The sequence below is a fragment of the Nelumbo lutea genome, chromosome 4, assembly GCF_056320005.1.
Source record: "Nelumbo lutea isolate HS-2025 chromosome 4, American lotus-T2T, whole genome shotgun sequence".
In the NCBI taxonomy this organism is placed as follows: domain Eukaryota; kingdom Viridiplantae; phylum Streptophyta; class Magnoliopsida; order Proteales; family Nelumbonaceae; genus Nelumbo; species Nelumbo lutea.
Window position 1 is genome coordinate 99,282,855 of NC_142687.1, and position 22,489 is coordinate 99,305,343.

Sequence of the window (22,489 nt, forward strand, 5' to 3'; positions counted from 1 at the left end):
GTTCGAATTTACCAAGATAACACCTGCACGAAATTTCTATCTTAGTTCAAAATTATCAAGTTAGTGTCAACACATGACTTTTATTATAGTTTATAATTACCAAATTAGTATTAGATCATGATTTCCGAATTTTTGTTCAATTAGGACTTTCTTTTTGAAGACTTTTATTAGGATTATATTATAGAGTGTTTCCATATATTAGAAACTTTCTTGTAGGAGCCATAAGTGTGTATGCCTATATAAAGAGTAGATAGGGGAAGGCTAAGATAGTTTTTGATATTAAATTTTCTCTTAATTATTCAATGGATATTCTTTTTCCTAATAGTTTCAATTCTAATATTTTCTTTGAAGCTTTTCTTAGTGTGTTTCATTTCCGTACTTTAACGGTTGTGGTTATTATATTTTTTGCTTTTTAGTTGAAAAATCCAATGGTGTCTAATTGATGCATATGAATGAAATGTTATGCATAAAAACCATATAAAGTAATACAAATCACCACTATAGGTGCCTGACAGGGCGCCTGGACACCTCACACCGATCTCACACGCACACTGGGAACATCTTCATTTATGAGATGTTCCCAATGCACGGTGGATGTGCCTGTGAGGCGCCCATGTGTGAGGAGCAGATCCCGTTCCCTCACTTGTGCCCATGAAGAAGCAAGCAATCAGATCACGGATGGCTAGGATTATGCTTTGATTGCTTTCTCTTTGATCCCACTGATGCGGCTCGGAGTCTATTTTGACTAGCCCAACGCCAATTTTCCCCAGCTCGGATTTCAATTGGTTTCTCTCCTTTCTTTGCTTGCCGTAGTTTGCAGTTGCTGACTTCAACGGGTTTAAATTTTGTTTCTGATTCTCATCGATGATCAGGTGCTCTTTATGGGTTTTGGTGTGAATAACGATTCTGGCTTGTGTAATGCAAAATGTGGATTGTTTTATTCAAAATAGTAAGTTTTTTAATGAACTACTGTGTCGTGTGGATTTCCAAGCTGAAGTTCTTAGCCTGTTTAATTAATTAGTCGAGGGACTGAAGAGGAGTGCTATCTTCAAGATTGCCCCTGGGATCTTAGCTTTATTGTTTTCTCGGATGCCGCTGGCAGGGCTTGCCCTCGCTGGTGCTAACTTTCTCTCAAATTATCAAGAAAAGAAAAAGACGACGGACTGCTTTCTAATAAAATGAAATTGAAGAAAACCCATTTATTTCCCTTTTTGCTTTCAATTTATTTGCAAACACTAAATAATTGAAACGTTTTCTACTGAAATTAAGGTGGCATTTGGTATGTCCAAATGGGCAGTTTCTGTTGTTACAGGGGGATGAGAATGGGGGGAACTACTCCATTTTGCGGAAAAATAGAAATTTTCTGCTAGAATATTATGAATGCCTGCAGAGTTTTTAATGACAATTCAACATTGCTACCCTGGGTCTTTGTTATTTTCTGATTTTGCTAATAATGGTATCCTTTTTCATGACCTACTTTTCATGGAATGCATAGTGAGGGAGTGTTCCACATCAGAACTTTTTGTTTTCTTCTCTTTATCCCTTTCTTTTATTTTTTCCTTCTATTTCCTTTTTTTCCCTTATTTTGTGTTTTTGGTCCAAGGAGGAAAGTTTATATTATTGTTGTCAGTTGATGTTGTTAGGCATCCTCATAGTGCCCTTACCATTTATGTTTTTTTTTCTTTTTTTTTTTTCTTTCCAGTAGCATTAACTCCTTGACATGCACTTTGTAACTTCATTTTATGAAGACTATAGAGCAGGCTTGTTTCAAACTTGAGTAAATAAAAACACTAGAAAGCTTGAAAGGCGAGAGCGTGCTTGGAAATTGGAATTCCTAGAACAAATACCAGGTAAATTTGTTGAGTTATAATAGTTGCATGGAATTTATGTTATACTGGTATAGGTAATTGACTAAATAATAGATTGTGGTTTCAGTTTAATGCTGATATCCATGCTTTCCATAGTGCCCTCTGGATGATGCTGAAACGTAATGCACAAAAACTAAAAACATAAACATTTAATAGGAAGATAGACAGACGAATTTTCATTCCTTCATGGTGAATATTTTTATGTTTATAAAAAAGGGAAGCCTAGTGCACGAGGCTCCTACCAATGGAGGGTCTAGGAGGGACAAATGTATGCAGCCTTACCCCTGCATATACAGAGAGGTTGTTTCCAAGATTTGAACCTGGTCACACAGGTTGCAATAGAACAACCCAACCATTATGGCAAGACCCACCCTCAATTCTCTTGTGTTTTGGGGCATACATGTGTTATATGAATAGCTATTACATACATGTGTTGTATGAATAGCTATTACAGTATGATATGTTTGGCTTCAAAAAATAAAATAATTAAAAAACAATATGCATTGTTATTTTACCAAAAGAAAAGAAAATGACTGTTTTTATGCCCAGTTTATCTTAGAATATTTTTTTGACTGGCAAGCATCCTGACTGAATGTTTTGCCTATGTTCTGTTATTCAGTCTTTCCATGGGAAGGCTTACTTCTCCAATTAAGTGTAAGTTTTCTTGATTTTTCTGCAATACAACATAAACTACAATAGCTGTATTAGCTACTTTTTCCATCTCAGTAGGATAACCTAAAGGCTTATTCAAGCATATATTTGAGGAAAAATTAGTTAATCCAATGACATATCCGTGACTCTGTACAACAGAAATGGATGTATAATGTATAAGTAACTTGTCAGTTTATTTGTCTTCAAAAGACAAATCATGTAAGTCAACTGTATGCTATTTATTTATTCTTTCTTTACATCTCTGAATATGGCCCGTTCAATGTAAACTATCATAAATTTCTTTTCATGAAGTCTGTTGAAGATTAATTAGTTTTATGATGTTTTTCTGAGTAGATGTTTTATGTTAGTTGTTAGATAGGAGGTGGGGACCACAGTAGTTATGTGAGTCCGAATTTTATTATGTTTTTTGAGTGTTATATATGTTGTTTTATGTTTTGCCGCCCTATAAGGGCATAGTTTTCTTTGTATTGTTCTATTATTTTAGTATAAATAATAAGTGAAGGGGGCGGCCAGATTATTGCTCTCTTTTCTTTCAACTTCTCTTCTTCTCTTCTCTTCTTCTCCTTCTCTCTTCCTTCTCTCTTCAAGAAACTACTTTCTTTCATATTTTTTTAATTCAACAAATTTCTACTTGGTATCAGGACATCGGCTAGGGTTTCTTGAAGCATTCTCATGCAGCCCTAGATCAGCTGACTGCATGAAGTAGTAAAGGGCTGATCGATCTGCTATAGATTGCCCAGTTCTTAGAGTTTTTGGTGGGATCTAGACATCAGGAAGGTGGTCTATTGTTCGACATCAAAATCAAGAAGAACTGGAGTACGGGGAAGAGTCCCAGAAAAGTTGGACTCTTTGTTTTTGATATGATCTTGGGCGCTCAGGTATTGTTAGTTTTCTTTAGATTTTCTGAAGAGGGCGGTTTGGTTTCTGAAATTTTTAGGCCTCCCGGAGTGACCGGTTCACTTTTCTCTCTGTTGGGAGGCATGGGGAGGAGAGAGATTTCCGTCTAGCTAGGGTTTTCTTATTTCGGAAGGGTTGGTTTCTGTGTGTGTGGTATTAAATTATTTTTTGAAGGTCTCCAATCTATTTTTTTTTTACTGTTGAACTGTTTGAAGTAAAATGGAGAGTTGGAATATCGAGATGAAATCTACCGGTATTGTGGGGCTGGGTGTTGGAGGTAGTAGTGATATTTTTGGGTTTGGGATCATTACTAGAATAAAATCTGATGTTACAAATTATTTGGAGTGGGCACAATCAGTTAAGATGGCTATTGGTGCCCGTGGAAAATTAGGGTATCTCACTGGGGAGGAGAAGAAATCTGATACAGACTCTTCCCGATGGGTGCATGAGAATTACATGGTAATGTTTTGGCTGTGTAATTCTATGTTACCAAATATTGCAAAAAATTTCTTATGGGCTAATACTGCTAAGGAGATTTGGGATGGAGTGACTGAAACCTACTCTCAGAAGCAAAATGAAGCCAGAGCCCATTAGTTAAGAAATCAGGTGATAAGTATGAAACATGGAGAAAAATCTCTTGCTATGTATTTCTCCATTCTAAAAACCCTATGATAGGAAATAGATCACTTAGAAACTGTGGTATGGGAAAGTGTAAATGATGCAAGGACTTATCACAAACTGGTAGAGAGGAATAGGGTTTTTGAGTTCTTGGCAGGGTTGAACCCTGAATTTGACATTGCTAGGCAGTAGATTCTTTCTAGGGAGGGTGTGACACTCTCTCAGGCCTATGCTTTTGTCTCTGGAGAGGAGAGTAGGATGAATGTAATGTTGAGATAGCCTGGGATTGACCAGTCGGCTATGGATGGTACAACAAAACCTAAGCCGAATGGGGATAGGGAGAGTAGTGAGACTAGAAGGGAAGATAAGAAGGACTTGGTGTGTGATTATTGCAAGAAGCCTAAGCATACCAGGGACACTTGTTGGAAGTTTCGTCCAAATCTTATGCCTGTTCGGATAAGAAACAAGAAGGGAAATGCAAATGTAGCCACTACAGGAGATCTTCAGCCCCTCTCTCCCAAATTGATTGGGAATCCATTGCAGTAGCAACAGTGAGAACAGAATTAGAGAGGTTTAGACAACTTATGAGTAAGAAAGGTTCACCCAGTTCTAGCCTTCCAGATGGACAACAGAATGCATGAGCCAACTACACCACTTTTTTTGCACATATAGGTAGTTCATATGCAACTGCGAATCTTCATCCACTTCAGGTTAGGAGGGACCTTCCTAGATTATAGACTCAGGAGCATTTGAGCATATGACTAATGCCCCTACCATTTTCAGTTCCTATCAATTGTGCTCTGATAGAGACAGAGTCTCTACAACAGATGGTTCACATATGCCCATTGCTGGGAAGGGGACAGTTAGAGTGACGAATGATATAACTCTGTCCTCTGTTTTACATGTCCCTAGACTTCATACCAACCTACTATCTATTAGTTATTTGACAAAAAATTTGATTTGTTCTGTGACATTTTTTCCTGGTAATTGTGTTTTGCAGGATCTGGAGTCAAAGAAGATGATTGGGAGTGGTCGTGAGGTGAATGAAGTCTACCTTCTGGATGAGATTCCGAGACATCAGGGCCATCATGTTAGCAATAGCAGTAGTAGTGGGTCAGAGTCAGTAAACCAAATTATGCTTTGGCACAATCGCTTGGGACATCTTTCTTTTAGTTCTTTGAAATGTCTTTTCCCAAAATTGTTTGTCTATTCAATTATCTATTTTGGAGTGTGAGAGTTGTCAGTTAGGAAAGCATTGTAGACAGTCTTTTAAATCAAGTAATAAAAGAAGTACTTCTGCTTTTAATATTGTTCGCACTGATGTATGGGGGCCATATCAAATCCCTTCCATGGGAGGATTCCGTTAATTTCTCTTGTTTGTGGATGATTATACACGATATTCTTGGATATATTTGATGAAATCACGTGATGAGGTTCCTAACTTAGTACGACAATTCCACCAGATGGTTCTCACACAATTTGGAGTGAGAACTAAGGTTTTTAGATCAGATAATGCCAAAGAGTACTATGAGAAGGACCTAACCACGTATCTCTAAGAACATGGTGTAGTTCATAAGAGCAGTTGTGCATATACACCGCAACAGAATGGAGTTGCTGAGAGGAAAAACAGACACATTGTGGAGGTGGCAAGGAGTCTTATGGTGTGTGCTTTAGTTCTTGTACAATTTTGGGGAGATGCAGTTCTTATAGCCCTACATGTGATTAACCGTGTTCCTTCACGGACTTTGGGGTTTAAGGTGCCATTTAGCCTCATTTTTCCAGATGGAGAAATATTTCATATACTTTTGAGGGTTTTGGTTGTGTTTCTTTTGTTCACATTCTTGGCCCTCATCGCAAGAAATTGGATCCTAAGGCCAAGAAATGTGTTTTTCTTGGGTATGCTCAGAACCAAAAGGGGTATTGCTATTATGACCCAGTGTCGAGGAGCAGATTTGCCACTATGGATGTTACCTTTTTTGAGTCCACATTCTTCTTCTCGAGTGGTTCTCCTCAGGGGGAGAGTTTTGGGGAGGAGAACTCACAATCTATTCCTCTTCCTGTTTCTGTGGTACCTCCATTAGTTCAGCCGGCATCTACATCAGTTTAGCCACCACCTGGACCATTAGTTCAGCCAGCATCGGTTCAGCCAAAACCTACACCCACGGTTTCATTACCTGAGCCACTACGGGCAGCCTCACAACAATATCAACACCGACAGATGATGGTTGACTCCACACATCCTCGACCCACACCACTCTCTATCAGTCCTTCTGAAACTCCAGATTCGGTAGATACAGTTCCAGGTATTCCTCTTGAGCCTGTTATGTTTTATAATGATAATGTTTCTGTCCCTAACACCATTGTTGCAGCTGATCCCATTGACCTTGATCTTCCCATTGCACTTCGTAAGGGGAAGAGAAAGTGTACATCCCACTGCATTTCACACCATCTTTCCTACAATGCCTTATCACCCTCCTACCATGCTTTTCTTTCTTCCCTGGATTCTGTGTCTATACCCAGGAATGTTACTGAGGCTCTCTCCAAACCTGAGTGGAAAACAACCATGAAAGATGAGATGGATGCTTTGGTTAAAAACCAAACTTGGGAAATAGTTAATCTCCGCCCAGACAAGGAGACAGTCGGATGTCGATGGGTATTCACAGTGAAGTATAAGGCCAATGGCAAGATAGAGAGGTACAAGGCAAGGTTGGTAGCAAAAGGGTATACTCAGACCTATGGTGTTGATTATCTGGAAAACTTTACACCAGTAGCTAAGATGAGTTCAGTTCGTATTCTTTTATCTATAGTAGCCACCTATTCATGGCCCTTGTTCCAGCTTGATGTCAAAAATGCTTTCCTCAATGGTGACTTACAGGAGGAGGTATATATGAACATTCAAACTGGATTTTATGAAAATATTGGTAAAGGAAAGGTGTGCAGAGTCAGAAAATCTCTGTATGGACTGACACTTAGGGCTTGGTTTGATAGGTTCAAAGGGGCACTCATCTGTTTTGGATACACACAGACACAGTCTGATCACACCCTCTTTGTAAAGAGGAGAGATGCTTTGGTGTCAATTCTGATTGTGTATGTGGATGATATAGTGGTGATAGGAAATGATCTAGAGGAGATTGATGATCTCAAAAAATCATTACAGAAAAAATTTGAGATCAAAGATCTTGATGAGCTCAAATACTTCTTAGGGATTGAAGTTGCAAGATCCAAGCATGGGATCTTCATTTCACAGAGAAAGTATGTACTTGACCTACTACGAGAGATTGGGAAGCTGGGGACCAAACCAGCAGACACTCCTATTGATCCAAATCACAGAATTAATGGTGTGGATGCTGAACTGGTAAAGGATGTGGGGAGATATCAAAGAATGGTGGGCCGACTGCTGTATTTGTGTATGACACGACCAGATATTTCTTATGCTATCAGTGTTGTGAGTCAGTACATGCATGCACCTCGGGTTCAATACTGGGAAGCTATTGAGAAAATACTTGCATATCTGAAAAAGCACCCTGCCAGAGGCATTCTTTTCTCAAATCATGAGAATCTGAAGCTAGAATCCTATATGGATGTAGACTGGGCAGGATGCTTAGATGACAGGAGGTCTACATCAGGAGTGTGTACCTTTGTAGGTGGAAACTTGATCTCCTAGAAGAGTAAGAAGCAAACGGTTGTGGCAAGGTCAAGTGCAGAGGCTGAGTATAGATCCATGGCTCATGGTGTCTCAGAATTTCTTTGGGTTAGATCTCTTTTGAGTGAGATTGCGGTGAAAGCAGAGGAACCTATGATGTTATATTGTGACAATCAGACTGCAATCAATATTGCCCACAATCCAATTCAGCATGATAGGACAAAACCCATTGAAGTTGATAGACACTTTATAAGAGAAAGGGTAACAACCGGAGAAGTGTGTTTACCTTATGTCTCTTCAGAGTTGCAGCTGGATGATGTTCTCACTAAACGGGTGGCAAGGAACAAGCTTGAACATGATCTACGCATGTTGGGAATGTGTGACATTTACTCCCAACTTGAGGGGGAGTGTTGATAATTAATTAGTTTTATGATGTTTTTCTGAGTAGATGTTTTATGTTAGTTGTTAGGTAGGAGGTGGGGATCACAGTAGTTATGTGAGTCCAAATTTTATTATGTTTTTTGAGTGTTATATATGCTGTTTTATGTTTTGCCGCCCTATAACGGCATAGTTGTCTTTGCACTGTTCTATTATTTTAGTATAAATAATAAGTGAAGGGGGCGGAAAGATTATTGCTCTCTTTTCTTTCAACTTCTCTTCTTCTCTTCTTCGCCTTTTCTCTTCCTTCTCTCTTCAAGAAACTACTTTCTTTCATATTTTTTTAATTCAGTAGATTTCTACTAAGTCAATGCACAGTTATTAGTTGGTGAAGAGAAGGAGAATAGCCCTTGATTCATCAAAAGCAAGTTATTTATTATACTGCTCAATTCTGTTGGTCCTATCAAAGTTGAGCTTTTATTTCTATGCATTTGGAGGCTGCAAATCATGTATTTTCTCCCCAGGCTGAAGTTTTAACTATATGGCATCTGCTCTCACATTGTGAGGGCATTTTCCCATGGATGTAACAAATGCCACATCAGCAAACACGTATTGTTTTCACAATTTGTCCTTGTTGAAAGAAAACACCAATAGTGTGATAAGAGAAGGAACTGCAGCTAGGCAGAGACACAAGAACAGAGAGTTTACACCAGGGGCAAAAGGGGCATTGAATGGAATAATATGAGGGATTCAATTGAAATGATATTTGTGAAAGGGCCTTGCATTTTCAAGTTAGTGTCAAGGTTGGAAGAGATATGCATGCCTCCTAATTACACTACATTTTGGTTCCACAAAGCATGTTTGGAAAAGGGCTGCAGGCTATGGAGGCTGCCTTCTGATTTCAGACACTTGACTCATTAAATCAAGGGGATTAGGGGCAAGAGGTGGTTTGTTACTGGAATTGTTTCCTCATGCTGTCATGTAGGGGCTGTAAGAGGAAAGGAACTTGGCTTTACTGTAGGAAATCCTGGCACTGTTGTGATTGGAGGCCTTATTTTAACAAAAATGAGGATATAGTATGGGTTTTAGTGGATCAAAAGGCAAGACTGATGCAACGGTAGCTGATATCAATGCTTCTCATTTGGTATAAGGTTAGCTAAAGAAAAGGGTTTTCCAGTATTGGTGATTGAATGGGATTCATCAAATATCATGAGGTGGGGTTTGGGCTGAACTAAAGGACCTTAGAGATTGTTTGATATCTGAAGATTGGGTTCCAACAGTTCCAGTCCCATTCAAGCTTAGATGGATAGAGACGTAGCTGGATCTTTTTGCAGATGTGTTAGCTAGTTGGGATTGTCACAAGATCTATATAGAAAATTGAGATTGTGTACATGTAACTATGGGATAGGCTTCTGTGTTATTGTTGGGCTAACACCATGTTCTATGTGATTTCATAAACATACTTTTTTTATTTTTTATTTTGAGTCTTTGACATCAATACATACATTGTTACACATCAAAAGAATGGTAAAAGAAAATTTAAAAATTCTCTTTCATGAAAGCCTGATCTATCATATGGTCTTTGCAATGAACTAATGATATGTTTATGGACTTAATCATCTACATTTTATTTCCTTTAATGTCATTAGTTGTTGCACTCATTTGATTTGCCTTATTTTCTTATTGATTTTTTTTTTGTTTTTATGCAGGTAAAGCATACTGTCCTTTTGTTAAAAAGTGCACTTGGACATGTTTGTTTAACCATGATTTGATCTAAGGTACCAAAGTAATACTGGAATGTAGTATTCCAACTTAACCTTTTACTTTATTTGTGGCTGGTGATGGTTCGTGCAGATGGATTCAATTTTTACATGGCATGCATCACTTTGAGGAAATTTGAATATGGGGACTCCCAGTTTCTTGTGGAATTTTATGAAGAAGTCCATAACAGGGGGGCTGATAGCTCTCACCATTTCAGATAGATATGCAAGTATTGTCTCTGTTCATGGCCTCTCCATGCATCCTACATTCAATTCAAGCACCAATACTGTTTTGAGATCATTGTCTGGTAACCTCCATTATTGATTGTTTGGTTTGCCAAGTTACTAGTATGTTGAGATTAACTTCTGGAGAACTTGAACAGAGGACTGTACTTCAATGATTTGTAAGTTTAGTGATTTATGATTTGGGTGCAGATGACTATGTTTTGGTGGAGAAGTTTTGTCTTGCAAATTATAAGTTTACAGGTGGAGATGTGATAGTGTTTCGGTAAATCTACTTCTTAATACCATAGATGTAGCTTTTCTACTAAATTGCACACATCATATTAGAATGTGAAGAACAATAGAGCACATTTTGGTATTGCTATGGCTATATCCCCTGGCATTTACCTGCTTTGCTTCTTTTTTCTTCCTGCTTTGCTATCAACCTATAAGCAAATACATGAAACAAAGATATATACACAATGTATGCACATAAATACATGCATACATACCTATACCCATGAATAAGTGCATCTGTTAGATATGACTACTATGTATTTGAATTCTGTACTTGTGTATTCGTGTTAGTTAATCTGAATCAATTGAATGTTAAGCCACCTCTTTGGTTGGTGATATTCACACTGTTTACTGTAAGAGAAATAAAAAATGCCCAAGAGGGAGATTGATGAAGTTGAAGGGAATTCTTTAAGGTCGGAGATAAGCCTGTTGGTCTGGAACTGGTTGGATCTGCTGGGGTTGCCAATGGAGAGGTTGGAGAGGAGATTGCAGGTCATTTTTTTGAGAACAATGTAGTATTGGAGATTGAAAGGATTAATGATAATTCTGTGGATCTGAAGAATTTCAGGAAGGTTCCTCTTGGAGTGAGAAGATTTAGAAGCGAGAGAAATTGTCAAAATATTATGATGTCAAAAGTTTTTGCCAGACTGAAAAGGGGTCTATTTGTGATTGGACCCAAACAAGAAGGGGGTGAAATCAAAGAAAACTCTGAAGAAGAAATAGAGGATCCTTGTTCTAGCTTGTCTTTTTCAGCTTGTGGTTTTGGCTTCATTTGGGGCTTTGCTGTTCTTTGTTTTTTCAGCTGGATTGGTTTTGCTCATTTTATGCTGTGATTCAGGAATTTGTTTTGGTTGGGTCGTTGTGGTTGGTGAGGTTGGTTGTTTTCTGGGCCGTCATTCTTTGGTCAGAGTTTGGTGTCTGGGTTTTGTTTTAAGTCTGTTTGGTTTGGTACTGGAGTTTGTTTGGAAGTGGTTTTTTCTTTTCCCTTGGGTGACTTTTGGTTAACTTTCTTGTATTTTTGTTTTTCTGTTTAATAAATTTGAATTTTATTACCAAAAAACAATCCTTAACCTTATGAGTCCTATTTACTTCAGATACTTTATGTAAATCTGATATTAATGTGCCTTTCCATGACTTGGTTATTTAGGCTTCAGGTTGCACTCATTTCTAGGGCAGATCTAGCAGTTGAAGGATCTGGGTTTATGATCATATGCTCAACATTTGTTGTTTCAATGCAAACAATATAGGCTACCTTTTTGGAGCTGTGGAATGTTAAATTTCATTGGTGCTAAACCTCCATAATTTTCAGGTCCCCTAATAATCACAAGGAGAAACATATAAAGAGAATAATTGCCATGCCAGGTGAGTGGATTAAAGTCCCTCATTCACATGATATGTTCAAGATTCCAGAAGGGCATTGTTGGGTTGAGGGGGACAATTCAGGTTCCAGCTTGGATTCAAGATCATTTGGCCCGGTATGTTTCTAAACATATGCCTACATGATATGGATAGCCACATGTCCGTGCACACACACACACATACACACACTCAAGAACGTTATTATAGTAAAAAATAGAGGTATTGTTTTGTTAGATTCTAGTAGTATATGGGAGATTTGTTATAAGTGTGTTTCATAAGAGCTACTTGGATAGAGTAGAATATTGTATAAACTCAGCTCAGTTCAACAAAGCCTTATCCCAAGTCCCAACTATCAGGGACTGGCTTCAAAAGTTTCCACTCTACTACGGGCCATATCCATGGTTAAGCTTTGATCTGTTAATTACATTGCACCTCCTCAACTACACACTTTTTTGTAAGTGCATTAGAATTGCAAAAAATCCATAATATTTTGCTATAAATTGTTACATAATGCTGTAGCTGACAATCTGATTATCTAAACGCAAGAAAGTTGTATAGAAACTGCTTTGGTTTTGTATGTGGAAAACTCAAAAAACTGTATTATATTATGTTTAATATCAGTGAAGAAAGGTAATAACTGTTGTAAGGCCTATTTAATTGTTACTTTATAGCTGCTGTTAGTAGGCTGACTTCTTAGGATACTGTCAGTTATTTACTTGTTTTTTTTTCTTATTATTTTGGTTCTAGGGTGTGCCGCCAGGGGCATACTTGTAATTTCCATTCCTTTATTAAGTTGATATAAATAGAAGACTGGCGACAGCTAGTATCAGCTTTTTTCTCTCAATCGTACCTCTCTTTTCCTTCTCTCTCTCTCTCTCTCTCTCTCTCTCTCTCTCTCTCCCACTCTCCATAAATCATTACATGGTATCAGAGCAGGTTTTTTGGCGGAAACCCTAGCAGTTTTCTGGCGGCAGTTTCTATGGTTTTTTCCTTGGTCGTAATACCAAGAAAACCCTAGTCGGAGAAGGGCGATGCTGGTACAAACTCCCTTCCTCCTCTGTTCGATGCTGTGAAGTCAAGTTCAGGTTAGCACCTTCGTACAAGTGCTGAACAGGTGTGTTTTTTGTTTCAGTCTTCTTTGGCCGATGACGTGTAGGGCCCATTCCTTGGCTATATAGGTATTTGTTTGGATGTTGGATGGTTAGACTGTATGAACTACAGTTAGACTGATAGTAATGTCTGTTTTGGTGGTGTTGAATTGATTACCGGGCTGGTTTAATGACTGGTTGTGTTCACTGAACCTTCTTAGAGTTGTTCTCAGTAGTGTTTTTTGTTCTCTTGCTCACATCCTAGAAGTAAATTCCTTGAGGGTTGGTATTCTGATTGTGGCTGTTGTGTAGTCGGGTGGTGTTTGGATTGTTTTTCAATAGTATCCGATGGAAAATTATGAATCAACTTCATTGGGGGCTACACCAACCCGTAGAACAGCGGGTATGGGAGGTGAAAACATGGTTTTTCCCATGCCAATTACCCCTTTAAATGGTCTGAACTACCTGGAGTGGGCTAAGAGCGTAAAACTCTATGTAACGGCAAGGGGTAAAACTGGTTACATTAATGGAAGGGTGAAAGAACCCAAGGGTGAGACGGCTGATCATGATAGGTGGGACCAAGAAAACAGTATGGTGATGTCTTGGCTCCTCGCAGCCATGGAACCTGATGTGAAGAAGAACTTTATGTGAGCAGACACCGCTAGTGAGATCTGGGAACATGCCAGAACTACCTATTCTGAGCAAAGGCATTATGCCAAGGTTTACCAGTTACAAGCTGAATCTTCAACATGTAAATAGGGAAACCGTAGTTTGTCTTCATATTATTCAGCCCTTACCTCCATACGGAAAGAATTGGATCATTATCAGGCTATAGAGTGGAAACATGATGATGATGCTAAGGCCTACAGGAAGTTGGTCTCTCAGCAACGTGTGTTTGCTTTCTTGTTGGGACTGAACCTTACATATGAACCATTGAGGGTATAGATCCTAGGAAGCAAAGAGTAGCCTACGGTTCACGAGGTATACTCCCTTGTTCAATCGGAAGAAAGCAGCGGAATGTAATGGTTACAGCTGAGGGGGAGCAACAAGTTGCTTTGGCAACAATGAATAATAACTCCACGGGAAAGAAAAGTGACACTAAGAAGACTGATGATAAAGATAAGTTGTTCTGTACCCACTGTCGGCGTTCACAACATACACATGACACTTGTTAGGACATCCACGGGAAGCCCAAATGGGCAGCAAAGAATCAAGAACAGGGTAAAGGTCAAGGTCAGAAGAAAATGAACATAGCAAATGTGGCAACCCAAGATACTTGGGTTGTCGGTAGTACCTGGGACCACCCTAATAAGTCTGACCCCAAGGAAGATATAATGAATTCCTTCAGAGAGCACCTGGAATCTTATGGTAGGGCTTTGCGACAAATGGACAGCTTAGTCACTGGTACTCCCTCTACTTCATTTGCATCTACTTCAGGTAATACGACTTCTACATTCCATGTCACTCCCACGGATTTCCCTTGGATCATTGACTCAGGGGCCTCCAACCACATGACCAGTAAGCCGAACTTGTTTCAGTCTTATATCTTTTTGTCAGGAAGGGATAGAGTGAGACTTGCAGATGGTTCTTTTTCTTCCATTGCAGGCCAAGGATCAATATCTCTTCCCCATGGCCTTAACCTGAATTGTGTATTGCATGTCCCTCAACTTCCTATAAATTTGCTTTCAGTTAGTAGCATTACAAGCTCCTTGAACTGCAGTGTGACATTTTTTGCTGACTTGTGTGTTTTTCAGGACCTAAATTCTGGGAGGACGATTGGTAGAGGAAGCCTAGTGGATGGTCTCTACATTCTCGACAACAAAGCTGGTCTCTCGGTGTCATCCTCAGAGTCACATAGTCAGTCCAATAAGAGTCAAATTTTTTTGTGGCATAGTCGTTTAGGTCATGCTTCTTTCGAAATAATAAAGTCTTTGTTCCCAGTTTTATTTAAGTTATGTTTAGTGTCAGAGTTCATGTGTCAAACATGTTAGTTGAGTAAACAATGTAGAACAACTTTTCACTCGTAATAAAAGATCAAGTGTTCATTTTCATGTTGTGTATTCTGATGTATGGGGGCCTACCAATGTAATCTCTGAGAGCGGATTTAAGTACTTTATCACATTGATCGATGATTACTCTCGCTATACATGGGTAATTCCTATGTGTAGTAGAGACAAAGTTCCAAAGATAGTGAAAGACTTCCAGAGGATGGTGTTTACGCAGTTCCATGTTGAAATACAAATCTTCCAATCTGATAATGCAAAGGAATACTTCCATGGGGAGCTCAATAAGTTCTTTGCCTCCCACGGATCTATTCATAGGAGCTCATGTGCTAGAACACCACAACAAAATGGTGTTGCAGAAAGGAAAAACAGACACCTCCTTGAGGTAGCTCGTGGGATGATGTTACACATGAATGTTCCAAAACGGTTTTGGGTGGATGCTATACTTGCAGCTGCTTATGTCATCAATCGCATGCCCTCCAAAGTGATGAACTACATGGCCCCTCATTAGTTATTGTACCCTCAGTCTCCTTTATTTTCCATCCCCATGAGAGTCTTTGGTTGTTGTGCCTTTGTCCATGATTTGTCTCCATCCCAAGGTAAGTTAGACCCTCGGTCCATTCCTTGTGTCTTTCTGGGGTATCCCTCATCTCAAAAAGGGTATCAGTGCTTTGATCCAGTTAGTCGTAAGTTTTTTGTGTCTATGGATGTGTCCTTCTTTGAGTTTGAGCCATTCTTCCCTTCTTCTCCTTAGGGGGAGAGTCGTAGTGTGGAAGAGGAGAAGCAGGTTTAGGTATCTCTTCCTTCTATTCCGGACCTTACTCCCTTCCGTGTCTTCCAACGTACACATCATAGAGATCAGCAGTGTGATAGAGATATAGAGCAACCAAACATTGAGCAACCGACACCATTAGACTCCCAGGAGGTAAGTACACCCCCTAACCTTGCTCCTACTGTGGATAACCTTGACATTCCTATTGCCCAATGAAAGGGAGTAAGGTCATGCACTACCAAACACCCCATTGCCCATTTTGTCTCCTATGATCACATTTCCCCCTTATACTATGCCTTCCTATCTGTAGTTGATTGCATCCCTGTTCCCAGAAATGTTGCAAAAGCCTTAAAATGCCCTGAATGGACAGATGCCATGAAGGAGGAGATTAATGCTCTTCACAAAAATCAGACTTGGGAATTGGTGGATCTTCCAAAGGGGAAAGACCCTGTGGGGTGTAAATGGGTGTTCACGGTTAAGTACAAGGCAGATGGAATAGTTGAAAGGTACAAAGCAAGATTAGTAGCCAAAGGATACACACAAGTATATGGGATTGACTATGATGAGACTTTTGCCCCAGTGGCTAAGATGAACTCAATTAGGGTTCTCTTGTCCTTAGCTGCTAATCTCGACTGGGAATTGCATCAACTGGACATAAAGAATGCTTTTCTGAATGGTGACTTAGAGGAGGAAGTATACATGGTTCAACCCCCTAGATTCTGTGCCAAGGGGAGTGAAAATAAGGTGTGCAAGCTGCGAAAGTCTCTTTATGGATTAAAATAGTCTCTCAGAGCCTGGTTCAGTAAGTTTCACATGGTAGTTCAACAGATGGGTTTCAAACAATGTCAGTCTGATCATACACTCTTTGTGAAGAAATGTCAGGAACAGGTTGCTGTATTGATAGTATATGTGGATGATATCATCATTACAGGAAGTTGGAGCTTAGAGATACAGAACTTGAAACAATTCCTTGCATCTAAATTTGAAGTGAAAGATCTAGGCCCCCTGAAGTATTTCCTTGGGATTGAAGTTGTTCGCTCAAAAAAGGGGGTATCTTTGTCTCTCAAAGGAAATACACCCTTGATCTATTATAGGATACAAACAAATTAGGTGCAAGGCCGGTAGATACTCCTATGGATGCGGACCACAAGTTAGGTGACTGTGTTGGTGAACCTCTGAAAGATGTGAAATAGTTCTAAAGGTTAGTGGAAAAGCTGATTTATTTGTCCATGACCCGTCCAGACATTGCCTATTCCGTTGGGGTCCTAAGCCAGTTCATGCACTCTCCTAAGAAACCACACATGGAGGCAGCAGAGAGAGTTCTTAGATACTTGAAGAAATATCCCGAAACAGGCCTACTATTCAGTAAACGCAATCACTTAAAGGTGGAAGTCTTTACAGATGCTAATTGGGCAGGAACTGTGGATGACAGAAAGTCCACTAGTGGGTATTGCACATTTGTGGGAGGAAATCTGTTGACCTGGAAAAGCAAAAAACAAAGTGTAGTAGCAAGGTCAAGCGCTGAAGCTGAATATAGAGCTATGGCACATGGGGTGGCTGAAGTCCTTTGGCTAAAGAATCTTTTAGGGGAGCTTGGAGTTGTTGTTCATAGTCCTATGTCCCTTTACTGTGACAACAAGGCTGCAATAAACATCGCCAGCAACCCTGTCCTACATGAGAGGACCAAGCACATTGAGGTGGACAAACACTTCATAAGGGAAAAATTGGAAAAAAGGGAAATTTGCATTCCTTATGTCAACTCCAAGGAACAACTTGCTGATGTTCTTACAAAGGGGCTTCCATGCTCGCGGCACAATGAGTTATGTGACAAGCTGGGCATGAAAGACATATTTAGCCCAACTTGAGGGGGAGTGTTGTAAGGCCTATTTAATTGTTACTTTATAGCTGCTGTTAGTAGGCTGACTTCTTAGGATACAGTCAGTTAGTTGTTTTTTTTCTTATTATTTTGGTTCTAGGGTGTGCCGCCAGGGGCATACTTGTAATTTCTATTCCTTTATTAAGTTAATATAAATAGAAGACTGGCGACAGCCAGTATCAGCTTTTTTCTCTCAATTGTACCTCTCTTTTCCTTCTCTCTCTCTCTCTCTCTCTCTCCCACTTTCCATAAATAATTACAATAACTATACAATAAATCACACAATATCAGTAAAAGACAGAGAATATACTGGCTCAATTTAGGCTATGTTTGGTTTGATAGAAAATAAAAGAGAAACAGAAAGTTGAGGGAAAATTTTTTTGACAAAATTTGTCAAATTCCTCAAGAGCTTTCCCTCAACTTTCTGTCTCTTATTTTGTATCAAACCAAACACAGCCTTAATGTTTCTCCTAGATCTTCAAGAGGGAATAAAGGGCTTGTAGATGTTATTGTCAACACATATCTGACATATTTTGTTTCTTTTAATTGGTTATCCTTGTCGTACACAAAATACACAGAATGGCTGGCTATTCTACATATTCGTTTTTGCTTGATTTCTATAGAAATAGTATCTGTTTCTTCTATTTCATGCCACAGGAGCCCTACTAAGTCAGAGGCACTTCTTTTGGCAGGTTTCTCTGGGGCTGGTTCAAGGGAAGGTTACCCATATAGTCTGGCCTCCGCAGAGAGTAGGTCAAGTGAGGAGAAGCATTCCAGAAGGAAGATTTTCTTTCTGACTCTTATATGTATGTGTGCCAAATCTTCACTATGCCTTGCTTCTGCAGACCAATTCTGTGACTTTTCTTTGACAATCTTTTCTAATAAATTTTAGCATATTCCTTTGATATTTGGTGTTGATTCTTATCCTACCTAGTGGTCTAAGAATATACTGATGAAGGTAACCCATAAAATAGTTTAATCTTGGGAATCTCTATGGTCCCCATATCATGCAACCAAACAAATTGGGTGACGAGCATTCTTTTTTCTTTGTAGAATGATTGCCAGTCAAGCCAAAGTAGGAGTGAGCATGGTCGGTTTGGTTCCGAGGTTGAACTTGAAACCTAACTTTTAGGGTATAGTAGGCAAATTAATCAAATATATGACTGTACACATTGCCTCTTTCTGATAGCATCTTGGCAACTTTACTTGTGACTACATGTATTTGATCCTTTCCAAAATGGTGTGGTTCATCCTCTCAGCTACATCATTATGTTTTGTCTTAAGAATTGCCTACTTGTGCTGAATGCCATGACCACGGTTGTCAAGGTGTTTAGGCGATTCTGGGCACGGGGGCAGATAGGCGATAATGATTTTATAATATAAAGAACCAACTTTTGGCCAGTTCCCTAGTTTCATATATCATTCAGCATGCATACTAATTAAAAAAAAAAATAACAATTCTCTATATTAAAAACAATAAATTTCCTCAAAAAATGGCAAATTATCATATGTAAAAGAAAAAATTCTTTTAAATATATTAATTTAAAAAATAATACTACTATAATAAGTATTTAATAGAGCAATTTCATATCAATTAGCAACTAAGGAAGGTTATTAAATTTATATGATAAAAATTCAAGACAGAGTAAAATAGAAAAAGAGGATGCAATTTTTGTGTTATTTAATTGGAGAGAGTAGAAAAAAAGCCTCTATACTTCTATTCTTTCTTTCTCTTTTTCTTTTTCTCTCAAAACCTTTTCATCTTTTACATTTTAATAGTAAAGCATTAAAACAAAAGTATGAATGATATATATGGTGTAGTTTAGGCATTTGGGTGAGGTGCCCAGCCATGGGTGATGCCTAGGTGACACCTTGACAACTACAGCCATGACTTTTACAATAGTTATGAAACAGTCCTTCATACCCACTACCATTATTTGAGCAGATGCTCTTGAGAGGTTTACTTGTCTTTCAGCCATAACACGAAGCTCTTTGAAATCATCCAGTACTTGATCTCTAGTTTTCAATTTATAAACCTATCATTTTCTATTATCATTAGCTATGAAAGTAATATAATAAGATGCACAACCAAGTGTTTTAACTTTTATGGGCCCACAAACATTAAAATGAATTAATTCTAAAACATATTGTCTTCTATGAAAGTAGAAACTTTGAAATGAAACTCTATTTTGTTTACGAGCTAAATAATAAATACATGTATTTAAATTTGTACCTTTCATCTCTGTTAGGAGGTTTGTCATGGCAAGAATCTATATTCTCTTCTCTTTCATGCAGCCTAGTCATTTGTGCTGTAATTCTATAGAGATTTCCTTCTCCATAGTGTTTATTTCACCCTCACGCATGAGTCCTCGTGTATGGTAAAGAGTGCAACACCTCGTCTCTTCTTACTATAACAGAGACCCTTTTGATGAACATTTTGCTAAGCAAGGGGTCAACAGAGGGAATTGCTTTTGGGCTTAGTTGTAACTGTAAGAATTGGTTTCTGTGGTTGTCCTAAGATCATGGGGTAGCCGAGGGTACTCATAATATTGTATATTTCTCTGCTGATTTAATAGAAGTCTTCTTTCTGTTGCTGCTAAAAAAGAGTAGAGACAAATAAATAACCACAAAGAAAACAATAATAATGATGCCAAGATTTATGTTAAAAACCCTTCAAAGTGAGAGTAAAAATCCACAGAACTAAAGCCTAAAGAGCTTCCACTATTAAAAAGAAGAATGGGATCCAGTAGTCTCTCTAACAACCACTATATCAAGGGGAACCCTCTTGGGTAGCAACAAACATCATCATTGTAGAAGTATTGGCTCTTCCTCTTCTACAGCCCTTATATTGCCTTTTCTCTAAAATCCTTCTCAAAATCCTCTTTTTTCTCTAAAACTTTTAGATGAGAGAGCATAACCTCCAATTCGTTGGAGAGAAATACAACATATTAACTTCTTGGACAATCTAAAAGCCGAAAAAAGAGATTTTTTTCTTTTTTTGTATTATTTGGTTTGTCTTTCTTGTGTATGGGGGCCCACCTCATGAAGAGGGAATCCCAACAGCATCAACTCTCAAACAAAAACATGGAAAACATTTTTTTGGTTGTGGTGTATTTCTTGTTTCAAAAGTTAATTAAAATTAGAAATGCCTCTTGAATTCTTGGTTTCACAATTATGTTTTCTACAAGGGTTTGATATCATGCATGCTTCACAAAGCATACAATACTCACACAAAGCATACAATTTTCTGTTCATGGGCCGGGCTTTTACTCTTTATTAACAGAAAAATGTTAGGCCCGAGCCTGAGCCCGGCCCTGATAAAAAGCCCGAAGCCCGAGCCTGAGCCCGAAGGCCGACCTAATAAAAGAAATTCAAAATTTTCCTTATATTCAAATGGACATTATCTATTTTAATTCAGATGTTTTTCCCCTATTTAAATGAACAGTGGGCCTACAAGTGAATCAACAACCTTCTTAAATCAAAAAAATTATTCAAATGGACATCACATGGGCTTTTACTTAGGTTTAATTATAGGTTGGGCTCGGGCTGGGTTATTTTGGCAAAGCCTGAGCTTGGCTCGAATTTTATGCGGGCCGGGCTTTTTGGCCCGAGGTTAAAAACCTGTTCAAGCCTGTCCGAGGGCCGGGTTGGGCCGGGTGGCCATTGGGATGCACATACCCTCATTGGAAAAAGACAGGAGATGCAATGACTTATATACAAGGATTGACCCACGACCTAATGAGGCTCTTGGTTAATGTAATGACTTATATACAATGACTTATATGCAATACTACCAATGACTTATATCCAATTCTTGTATGTTAGTCCTACACACGTTTACAAACTCTGAAAATTTAACAACTCCCCTTATTGCACAATGGTAGTATTAGAATCAATGGTCGTAAATTTTTTATGAATGCATATAGTGATTCATATGGGTTTGTTTGTTTCTCCATAGTCAATTAGTTGGCAAGGGCAGTCAATTTCACAATGTTGACTCTACCAATGGTGAACGTGCTCCAATAATTGAGCAATTGGTAATTCCCATGGCATAACCCACTCGTTGATGATTCTTTGGTTGACTGTTGGCGGCTATATGAGGCTCTTGGTTAATGTATGTCAAACTTGGTGATATAACGACTTCCATTCGAGGTGGAATACCTAATGTGGAAAGTGACTCGTATGTGAGGAGATTGTTGGAATCATGTCTGAGTATATGAAGAAAAAATCCCACATTTGAAAAAGACGAGGGATATAAGGGACTTATATCCAAGATTGGCTAACAACCTAATGTCTTAAACTTTTGAATTATTGGTGGTGTCCAACATGCCACACACCAAATAGTAGTACATATCAGCCTTGTTGAAGTGAGAGCATGTTTTTATTTTTAGAAACATTTTTTGCATCGGTTTTAGAAACAAAGTTATCTTTATGAATCAAATTGGAAATACTTCCACTTTGTGTTGGAAAAACTTGCCTAAGATTGATGGTATAGCATATTTAATAGAAATAAAACAAAATCATTCATATTGGAGAACCCCCCCCCTCCCCTACTTTTCATATAGGGGAAAAATTCAAGTACATAGTTGGATGATATTCTTAATGTTGATGGGAAACTGAGAACTCCATATTTGTTGATTTTATGAACAGGCCGGATCTATTGCTGGATCTCCAATAGGAACACACCTTTGAATGCTGTCTAACTATAGACTGCTACATGAACACAATGTATGGTATGTATTTACAAGCTCGAAGGTGCATTCCTATTAGAACCGGCCTGCTATAGGTAACCAGAAAATCCTTATCTCTAATTCTTGCCAATGTTGAAAGTGATGATTCCCATTTGAAAGTTCAAATCTCCTGCAAGCATGGCTTCTCAAATCACCACAAACCAATGATTTCAACTATGATGTCAGAAAGACATGGTACCCGAACAGCTTATAACCAATCAACTGGCATGATAGAAGTGGTAACCAATCAGATATATTTCCTTCAAAATTCCTGGGGGTTTTGATTGGTCCAAGCCTTTCCATTAT

The 22,489-nt window shown here is 38.6% G+C and overlaps 1 protein-coding gene across 12 annotated transcripts; it reads left to right on the top strand.

The window, feature by feature from the left end:
• Positions 1 to 598: 598 nt before the first annotated feature.
• On the top strand, positions 599 to 18,713 carry LOC148862156 (uncharacterized). 12 transcript variants are annotated; one of them, XM_088985170.1, is made up of 8 exons: positions 685 to 872; positions 3,182 to 3,418; positions 5,056 to 5,168; positions 9,786 to 9,854; positions 9,931 to 10,144; positions 10,272 to 10,344; positions 11,665 to 11,830; positions 18,146 to 18,358. In XM_088985170.1, exons 5-8 carry the CDS (start codon positions 9,979 to 9,981, stop codon positions 18,248 to 18,250), a joined length of 510 nt encoding a protein of 169 aa, XP_088841296.1. In that variant the 5' UTR covers positions 685 to 872; positions 3,182 to 3,418; positions 5,056 to 5,168; positions 9,786 to 9,854; positions 9,931 to 9,978; the 3' UTR covers positions 18,251 to 18,358. The 12 variants fall into 12 exon arrangements, with proteins under 12 accessions (XP_088841294.1, XP_088841293.1, XP_088841291.1 ...); XM_088985177.1 differs by lacking the exon at positions 3,182 to 3,418 and adding an exon at positions 18,507 to 18,713 and having other exon boundaries at positions 691 to 872; positions 18,146 to 18,259; XM_088985172.1 differs by having other exon boundaries at positions 769 to 949.
• The last annotated feature ends 3,776 nt before the right edge of the window (positions 18,714 to 22,489 follow it).